The sequence below is a fragment of the Motacilla alba genome, chromosome 4A (genome assembly GCF_015832195.1).
Source record: "Motacilla alba alba isolate MOTALB_02 chromosome 4A, Motacilla_alba_V1.0_pri, whole genome shotgun sequence".
Classification (NCBI taxonomy): domain Eukaryota; kingdom Metazoa; phylum Chordata; class Aves; order Passeriformes; family Motacillidae; genus Motacilla; species Motacilla alba.
Window position 1 is genome coordinate 17,642,434 of NC_052045.1, and position 9,743 is coordinate 17,652,176.

A 9,743-nucleotide genomic window follows, 5' to 3' on the forward strand; every position below is an offset into this window, starting at 1 on the left:
CCGCAGTGAGGGCGCCAGGGAAAGGCTGGGTGCCGTTCCCTCGGCGCGGCAGGACCCGAGGGAGCAGCTCGAGCTCCTCAGGGAGGTTTGGTTGGGTGTCTGCAATGGCTCATCCCCCAGAGGGCGGTCGGGCCCTGGACGGGATCCCAGGGCGGTGCTCGCAGCCCCGGCGCTGTAAAGGGCATCGGGGACAGCGTTCCAGGCACGTGCTGGGGCTCGGGCTGTCCTGCACAGGGCCAGGAGCTGGACTCGCCCATCCTGATGAGTCCTGTCCAACTCCGCATGTTCTTTGATTTCATGTTCCATTTTACATGTGTTGTTGTCACGCATGCAGGAACTTGGCTAAACTTTTCCTTCCCAAACACACAGCAGGAAAATTGTGCTCTACCGGCTGTTCCGAGCACAGTTGGTTCCTGCTGCATCTGCCACTTGTTTTTCCTGCATAGGTGAGCGGTGGCCATGGATTTGGACAGCGTGTTCTCAGGCTCTTCCCTGCAGAGCCTCGCCAAACTGCTGCGTGATGCCCCAGAAGAGGAGGAGGAGGAGGAGGATGATGATGATGATGATGTGGTGAGCCTTTCATAAGAGTTTCTGCTTCTTTTACATATTGTACCATAGCCTTGTGCTGTTAATCAAGGAGAAGCAAATCTCGTTTTCTCCAGAGTGAGTAAAAACAGAATGAAAACCTTAGAAGGTTTTGGTGTGACTGAAACAGCTCAAGGATCCTTTCAGAGTAACAAGCCCTTGAGAATGAGCAAGATGGCCCAGGAAAACAAGGAGACATTGTGAGCACAACATATGAGAGAGGTTTAGCTTTTCAGCCTGAAGGAAAGGAGAACATGGACATGAAAGAGCTTTAGATACTTCAGGCTTCCCCTACTTTCCCCTGAACTCTGCTGGAGATGAAGGCAGTTACAGCCAGATATGAGAGGAATCATTTGCTGCTCAGCTTCTGAGTAAGGACCAAAATATCCAGAGGCAACTGAGTGTGTGACTGTGTTTGAGGGGGCCCAGGACGAGGGAAGAGATGAGAATGTTGACTCCATTTATCAGAAGGCTGGTTTATTATATTATGATATATATTATATTAAACATGCTATATTAAAACTATGCTAAAAGAATAGAGAGAAAGGATTCATCAGAAGGCTGGACAGGAAAGAACGGAATGATAATCAAATCTTGTGACTGCTCACAGCCTCGACACAGGTGGCTGTCATTGGTCATCAAGTAAAGACAATTTCACATGCTGGGTACACAGCTCTCCAGATCACGTTCCAAAGCAGCAAAACACGGAGAAGCTGAAGCTTCCCAGCTTCTCAGGAGAAAAATCCGGGCAAAAGGATTTTTCATCAAATATGTCTGTGACACTGAGTGTATTAATTGTGTATGTCAGGCATTGAAGAACCACAGAGATAATTGATCACTGAAGTACGACAGGTATTTGGTGGTTGTGAAATAGGGAAAGGTGAACAATCATTCTAAGGTGCATAATCTGAATGAATAATGAGAGAAATATCTGAATGTATTCTTCTGTATCAATTCCTCTCAGGAGCAGATGAAAATCACAGTGTTTGGAGAACATGCATAATTCCTGCAACATGCAAACACCTGCTCAACACCTGTGTGCTGGGAAGAAATATTCCCAGGAGCCCCAAAGGTGCCAGCAATGTAGAAGGCCTCTGTGAAGGCTCAAATTTTTGCCAGGTCTCTCAGGATTTTGAACAGATCATATTATGGCATGGATAACAAAAACAAAAAAAAAAAAAAAAAAAAAAAAAAAAAAAAAAAAAAAAAAAAAAAAAAAAACAAAAAAAAAACAAAAAAAAAAAAACCAAAAAAAAAACCAAAAAAAAACCCAAAACAAAACAAAAAAAAACCAACCAACCAACCAAAAACCCCAAAATAAAAAACAAACCAAAACCCCCAAACAAACAATAAACAAACAAACAAAAACAGATTAAAAAAAAGCAAACAAAAAAACCCCAGATAACAAAAATGGCAAATGCCTGAGTGTTCCTCCAAACCATTCCTCAACAAAGAGGTGACCAGCCCCAGTAGTGGCAATGCAAGAAATATTTGGGATAAAAGGGGTGCATATCCCTTGAATTTTTCTTTCTGTGGGTTACAGATGTGCTCCTTCACATCCCAACTATCCTCCAGCTGTTTAATGCCTGCCTTTTAAACCCTGCATTATTGTTGTACATCTCTGCGGTAAACATCCTGATTTTAAAAAGAATTTGTTTACATCTTATTAATAAAATGAATGACACTTCAGAGACAGAAATGGAAAGTTGCCACAAGAGATGTCAATTAAGTCTGAGTCAATCTGGGTAAATTGAAATCTTTATTTTGATTTAATTTAATGCTCTGTGCATATGAGGCACTTTTATTGAACCAAGGAATCCTCATATATAGAGAAATGCCTCACATTGGCCTATTAGCACTAAATTGATTCATAATTAGAGGAAAATGTTGTTGCCTCATGATCTCTACTGTAAAAAGGAATCCAAATGCTGTGATGGGGCTTTAGTGTAGCACCCTTGGTTTCCTGTAATATTTTCATGGCAGGCAAAGCATGGAAATTTTGCCAAAATGCCATGGAAACCAAAACTCACAAAGCACATCTGTCTGTGCGACTGGGCTTCCGTGAGTCCTGCTTAAACCCAGTGTGTCAAGGTCACTTTCTGAGAGTGAAGAAAAGAGAATGTTCAGTAGTTCACTCATGAAACTGCGGGATAATGTTTTTCCAATTCCACCAGGGATTTGCTTGACCTTAGATGATGTGTTGTATTTCCTGACATCATGGTTGTGACCAAGCTTGGCTCTGTAAAAATTGATTTAAATCCTCTTGCCTTTCTCTGCAGCCACGCTGTTCTGTTGGTGCCATGACTCCTGGGAGTGTTGCACCAGTCAAGAAAGAGACCACCAGTAAGGAGGAGTATTGCTGTGTTTGGCGTTCAGCCCGTGGCAGCGTGCTGTAACAGCTGATAGCGCTCAATAAAAGAGGGTCACTGGCCTTGGAGACGGGCATAGCATGGCATTTCTTACAGTCACGCTGTAAAATCATTCCCTTCCTGAAAGCTTAACTCTAAAACATGCAAAGAGAAGCAGAAAGGGTAATGCCAGAGCAGCCTCCAGTGGAGATGATAACAGTTCAGAGCACAGCCTGGTCAGGGGCTGCAGGGATCGTAACTGAGCAGCAAAACTCCAGCTAAGCACTCAGGAGAGACAGGAAGGCACTTTTGCTAAAGACTTGGCAAAGTTAATGTTAAGTTTTTTTGGAGCTGAGGCTGTCACATTATCGAGCAGTTTCATTAAAAGCCCTAAGAAAGGCCAACAAGGGCCAGGGTGGGTTTTGCAGGAAAGGAACTGTGGCAAATATAATAGATTCTTTTTGCTTTTATTGCTATCCAACAATAACCAGAGATTCTACTCTAAAATCTTCACATTTTACATTTACCAGCTTACTAAAAGAATATTTTTCCATGCAGGACAGACATAAACCATACTATTCTGCCCAAAAACTTTCATGTGTCTTAAGCACCTTATCTGGGCTGTGCCCAATAATTAATGGGAAGAACTGGATTTCTCTGTGAGGAGGTGATCCCCTGTGAATGACTCTGCTCACTGAAAATCTCATGTCAGGGGGCTTGTGGAAGATTAGTATTTCATCCCTCTACACTCTACTGATTTTGAAGTGCTAGATATTATATGCCAGAAAGGAGGATTTCCAGGAAATAAAGGTTGGGTAAAGAAGATTTAAGTGAAAGGAAAACATCGTCCTTCTGCAAATCCTCATTCTTAAGAGAGTAAGGTGAAGAAGACTGTAATCATTACCTAGAATGCTTTTAATGCAAAGATTTTTCTAAAGCCTAGAAATACTTTTCTAGGCTTTAGATAAGGCTTCTTTTTTTTTTCTTCTTTTTTTTTTCTAAATCTTGAAAAATATTCTAAGCTTTCAGCAAGCCTTGAGGAACAGAGACATTTCAAAATGTGTCAGTGAGATTTTTCTCCTCACTTACAGGTACTTTTCAAGTGAAATCTGAAAACAAGAAAACCATTTGGAATACAGAGGAGGTCCCAGAAGGATCTGAATTTGATGATACGTGGGACCCTAGAGAAAAGCCAGAGTAAGACTGCCTGTGTGGGCTTTACATAGCATTAATGGAAATGAGAGTTAAACAGCAGCTACAGCCAGATGAAAAGATTGTGTTGTGCAAGAAGAAAGGAAAGATATCAGTGTTGCATCTAAAGCAATATGTGAAGAATGGTTTTTACCCCTCTCTTGAAATCTTCTGATCTCAGAACAGAAACTTAGTGTTGGTTTTTCCAACATAAGTTTATGTGCAGTGTCAGTTACTTGTATAAAGTGGGATTAGGAGGGGAAGTAGGTCAGAAAAACGGTTTATTGACTTTAAAATATGCCATTTGTGTGAAATACCTGCTTTTTCCTGCTGCAACTGAGATGCATCCATTTTTCCATACTCATAAATTCATAAAGTACTCCAATGTATATTTGCATTTCAAAGATTTAAGCTCTTTAGAGACAAATAGTACTGCAGAAGAAAAGCTGTGTGCAGGCAATTTTGAGCTCTTAAATCTTGTCATTCAATCTTAGTCTGTCAAAGCACAACTTAAAACCAGAGCCTTTTCCCTTGCTCATAGAAAAACAGTAGCAAAAATATTCTTGAAATCAGGGATGTGAGTTGGAGTTTGTAGAGGTCAGAGAGCCCTGCAGGTCAGTCCATAAAGCAGCTTTTGCAGTTCCAATCATTGTTTCGATGCCATGTCCTGACGTGTTAAATGCTGGAGCACGTGGGCTGTAGCCCATGAAGCTGCACATTGTGCACCAGAAGCTTCACTTTTTCCTGCATGTAAGTCAGGACATGAGGAGTCCAATTTCCCAGCTAAACACAGGACCTGAGACCCACTGAACAGGGACCCGGCCTTTCTGAAAATCAGATTTTCAATTTCCCAACTAAACACAGGACCCGAGACCCACCTGAACAGGGACCCGGCCTTTCTGAAAATGATTTGGAATTCACCCTCATGCACAGTTGTCCTTGAAATGGTCATCTGTCAGGTACAGAACACGCTGTGTGTATTGTGGGCACAAAGAAGCTTTTCTTGTGCTGTTCTTTGACCCTTCCCCTCTGCAGTGCTTCTGCAGCCTCAAGCACTTGTGACCCTTGTTGCACAGATGAAGAGAGAGAATATAAGTCTTTACAATGGTTCATCAAATGAAGCAAAGAAAATGTGCTAAAAGGAAAACAGATGGCTACAGAGGTGCATCCAGAGCGATTAGACACATTTGTCACTGACTTAGGAATTATTACATATGCAGATGCACACTGGAGATGTGAAAGGCTTTCTAACAGCTTAGACAAGTGATCCACCCCAGTAATTTTGCTGAACTTAGTAGGAGTAGCATATGTCATAAATACAAATTCGGTTTTCCTTTCCTCATTCATAAATTACCCAGAGCAAGGGAATAGGTGATTCTACATTTTGTAGATGTGAAGAAGAAAATAAATGTTAGCTGAATGCAAAACTATAGTCTGGCTTAAGAGTGTCATGCTCAGGCTGCAAGAATATGCTAAAGGACAGAACAGAAGACATCGAATTGTGACACCCCCCTTTTCAAATCCATTCCCCAGGAATTTGTGGTGTTTGGCTTGCTGGTAAGCATGGTATCCACTTAGGAAGCCTTTCCTGCCAAGGCTGGTTAGGGAAGCAGAGGCAGCATGGTGAATGCCTTGGGAGGTGGAGAAATGATTTTCACCTGTCTTGCAGCTGTCTCAGTCGTGGCTCTGAACAGAAACCCAGTGGATTGGAGCAGATGGATTGGAGCCTTGAAGGGAGACTGCAAAGGAGGAGAGACTGTGAGGAGGATTTGCAGTCCTCTGAAATCACAGTCTCCTTTAGTCTCCTGCTCCTGTGTTACTAGGCAATGACTTCTCTCTGGCAGGTATGAGATTTCATTCAAGCAGCATGTGGGAACAGAGGATGTCTTCTTTGGGATGACTGGGAAAGACCCCTCCACTGCCTGCTGTGAAGATATAGTGGTGAGCTGAGCCTGGAGCTCTGATCCCTCCTCTGTGCTCTTTCTCTGCCTTTTCCACCTTCCCATCTTCCTGAGGGACAGAATGTAAACACCAAGCTCCACTGCTGCCTTTGACCTCCCGCAGCATTTTCTCGTGGTTCTCCAAGCATTTTTAGATGACATTTACACTTGCTGACCTGAGGAACTTGTGTGTCTCCTCAAGGACCAAGTGTGCTCAAGGCAATCTCTGCAAATGCATATGCCCCATATAAACTTAAAGGGAATAAAATGTAGCTCTAAGATGAAGTTTCATCTTGGGCACAGTTTTGGAGAGGAGAGGGACTGGGAAGGATATTTTTTTCATCTTCCTGCATTTTTTACGAGGTGTGTGGGCCAGCAGAATGCCACAGTGCTGACAGCCTTTAAAGTTCCATCTATCAGATCCTGCCTCAGCATTATATAATCAAAGACCTCCCTGGTTTCTGAGCTCCGGGACAGGTAGAACTGCTGTGTTATCTTCCTAGCAGAAGCAAACTGTCCCTGCAATGCACAAAGCCCGAGGCTTTTGCTGGGTGTTGAACACCTGTCAAGCACATTAGCAGCTCAGGAACTGGAAGAGAATAGGATATCAATACACATCACTAAGCTATTGAAAGCAGTCATTATCACTGTCGTATTTTCTCTGATACAAATTACCTACTCAAAACGTTGCTCTTTGATACTAGCATTGAAATATTCATGAAAATGAGCTCTTCTGTGGCTTTTAGGGCAACATATGTAATCACAGCTTTACCTCTGCCCATCATTTCAGATTAAAATCAAGCTGCCAGAGACAAAGTACTCAGACATCACATTAGACATCCAGGACAAGGTTCTTGACCTTCGAACTCCCAAAAAGTAAGTGTAGCACAACTGATAAAAGTACAGTTAATATCCTGTTTGAAATGGGGTTTGGCTAAGCTTTTAACTGCAGTCTGCGTGGAAAGCAAAGCTAAAGATTGTACTATTAATTATTGCTTATGATAAATAAACACAGAAAAAAACCACCATAAATACATAAATACAGAAAAAGCCACCATGATCCATCCATAGGTGCACAATCTGCTGGCTTTGGATCTGTGATGCTGTCCAGTAAAAAGCTTTGGGACAGATTTTGGCTACTTAAACCATTGTTCAGGGGCTCAAAACACCTGGCAAAAACCTGCCCAAGGTCTTGAAAAACTTAGTCTAGTATTCCTAAGCACTAATTTGTACAAATACATATGACTGAAGGTGGTAAAAAAGTGCAGATAAATTTTCAGTAGCTGAAAGCCAAGTTATGGACATATCCAAGCACAAATGCAGAGATGGAAGTGTTACAAGGTTTTCAAAAGAGTTTTCCTTTGATTTTTTTAATAGGGCTATTTCAAGCCTACAAAGATAATCAACTAACTGATACACTCTTGGATTTCTCAGTCTTCCTCCGTCTCTCCCTCAGTGTGCAATTCCCCTGCCTGAGATTTCCAGATAATTCCCGTGTCTGTTTTGCTCAAAGTCCTTCTTCACAAAGACTGCTTTCCTGAGAAACCTTAATCCTCTCTGGGCTGACTGGCTGCACTGAATGAGGTGTGGGAAGATCTATATAAGAATAGCTTTCTGCAGATAAATTCGAGGTGCAGGCCATGGATTAAGGCCTAAATAAGTCCCCAGTAGACTAACTATAGAAAAGCCACTTTTCTCTGCCAAAAACCAGGCAAAGTCAGTTACCCTGTGCTTGGTTTTAACGCAAGGATGCAACAGGAGTGGAAGAAGGTTTGGGAATGTTTGTTTTGAAACTGGAAAATTGGGAGGAATAATTGTTCAGCTAATGACTTGCTGAACCTATGGGCAGTAAAAGAAGTAGCTTAATGTAATGCTGCAGATGTAGGAAAACCTCAGCATCCTTTTCCTCATGCAGCTCTATCTTTTTGGTGACTCAGATCTGCCATTATCTTCTCAGTACCCAGCTGTCTCTAGTCACAAGCTTAGCAAATAAAAAGTTCACCGTAAATCTGATGGTTGCTTGGGTACAGCCTGAACCAGTGCTGCTTTCACAAATACAAGTGCAAGTCTCCTCAGTGTGAAGGAAACAATCAAGATGTCAAGTTCTACATACTGAAAAACTTTGTTCTCCCTCACATGGGTAGGAAGACTCCAGGCAACTGCTTCCAGCTCTGTAGTTCTGGGGCAGCTTCTAGGCCGAGCTGCTTCTAAGTGATAGAAATATTTCAATATTTCTATCAATGTCCAGTCTTGCTGTGCATGAGATGTTGCAGGAACCTCACAAGCCATCACAATAAGGAGATCTATTGGAATAGCACTCCCTGGCACGCTGACTGAGGAATTGCAGGAGTACCTTGCAATGACATCTCAACTGCTCACCTGATCTGAGACACTGACATTCCCCGTGTCCTCTTTTACAGGAAGCTGCTGCTGCACCTCCCCTACCCTGTGAACAGCAAGGAGGGTAGAGCCCGTTTTCTCTCTGAAGAGGAGATCTTGGAAGTCACCTTAAGAGTATCAAGGAAGTTGGATTTCATAAATTTTTCTGATGGGTAGAAAGATAGAGAAAGTTTGCAAAAACTAATGTTCTAGTTTGAAGTAGTTTGGAAGCCCAACTTGTTCTGAAATAGTAGATGGTTTCCCTTGAGCAGTCCAGGGGAATGTGTCTGGAGAAATGAGTCAGGAGGAGCACAGCACCCACAGGTTCTAACAGCTGATGCTGTCTGGCTCTCACACTGCTCTGGTTAACTTTCTGCTTCCTTCGGTCTGCTGCAGACCCTGTGGATCAGAAGGTGGGAGATTTCAGTTCTGCAAGCCACAGAAAGCCTTTTGCTGGGTCATGGCTGAGAGGCAGCACAGTGAGGCTCTGGACAATGTCTGCTGCTTTGGTACCATTTCAAGCCCTGCAAGTGCTGATGTGCTTGCTCGGTCGCCAGAGCTGGGACTGAGGCCAGTTCAGATCTTCTCTTGCCTGTTTCTTGGTAAGAAGATCATTCTGCAGGGATCTGTATCCACATCTGAGGCTCCTTTACACAGGCAGAACGAGTTAACCAGCTATAGTTGGGTTGCTGAACATCTCAGCTTTTTTTACCAGTTTTTTGACAATTTATGGTTCAGTGTTGTCATCTGCTGCCCCTCCACCTATTTTTCTGATCTTTCTTGATAATAAAATAATAGGTTCTAAGGAACAGTTCCAGTTATCTTTGAGTCTGCCTTCTCTATATTATGCTCTGAGAGACCTCATAAAAGTTGAGATAAGAGGAATTTTGCATAACAAAGCTTTTCTCAAAGGGCTGAAAAGCTGCAAAATCTGTTCTTTAGCCTTCAGGTCCAATCTGGAGATACAGAGTTGGGTAACCAGGGTGTTTCTCTCAGTAGCTGCTGGGTAAATATATTAATTTAACATTGTTAGTCCTGCAGGAAACAAAGGTACTTGCTCAATGATCAAAGGGGAGAGGACAAGCAGGCCCTGGCGTTTAATGGCACACTGAACCAAAAGCCTGTGAGTACTTCCAGAGCAAAATGGCTTGAGTCCTGCATTCTTCTGGGGGTGGAAGTAGAGGAAAATAATTGACCAGCTAGCCTGCAGACAGCACCCATGCAGCTAAATTTGTAGTGGGCTGTAACGAGAAGATGGATACTCCATGAGGGATTGCAGACACTGGCAATGAGTTTAAAG

At 42.7% G+C, this 9,743-nt stretch overlaps 1 protein-coding gene across 1 annotated transcript; it reads left to right on the forward strand.

The window, feature by feature from the left end:
* Nucleotides 1-450: 450 nt before the first annotated feature.
* DNAAF6 (dynein axonemal assembly factor 6) lies at nt 451-9,247 on the forward strand. The gene is made up of 6 exons (XM_038122939.1): nt 451-570; nt 2,865-2,928; nt 4,025-4,130; nt 5,969-6,065; nt 6,855-6,940; nt 8,485-9,247. The coding sequence occupies exons 1-6, from the start codon at nt 460-462 to the stop codon at nt 8,618-8,620; spliced, it is 600 nt and encodes a 199-aa protein (XP_037978867.1). The 5' UTR covers nt 451-459; the 3' UTR covers nt 8,621-9,247.
* The last annotated feature ends 496 nt before the right edge of the window (nt 9,248-9,743 follow it).

Coding starts and splice junctions, on each gene's coding strand:
- DNAAF6 (XM_038122939.1), top strand. CDS start 460: ATGGATTTGGACAGCGTGTTCTCAGGCTCTTCCCTGCAGAGCCTCGCC. Junction 571..2,864: donor ATGATGATGATGATGATGTG/GTGAGCCTTTCA, acceptor CTTTCTCTGCAG/CCACGCTGTTCTGTTGGTGC. Junction 4,131..5,968: donor GACCCTAGAGAAAAGCCAGA/GTAAGACTGCCT, acceptor TCTCTCTGGCAG/GTATGAGATTTCATTCAAGC.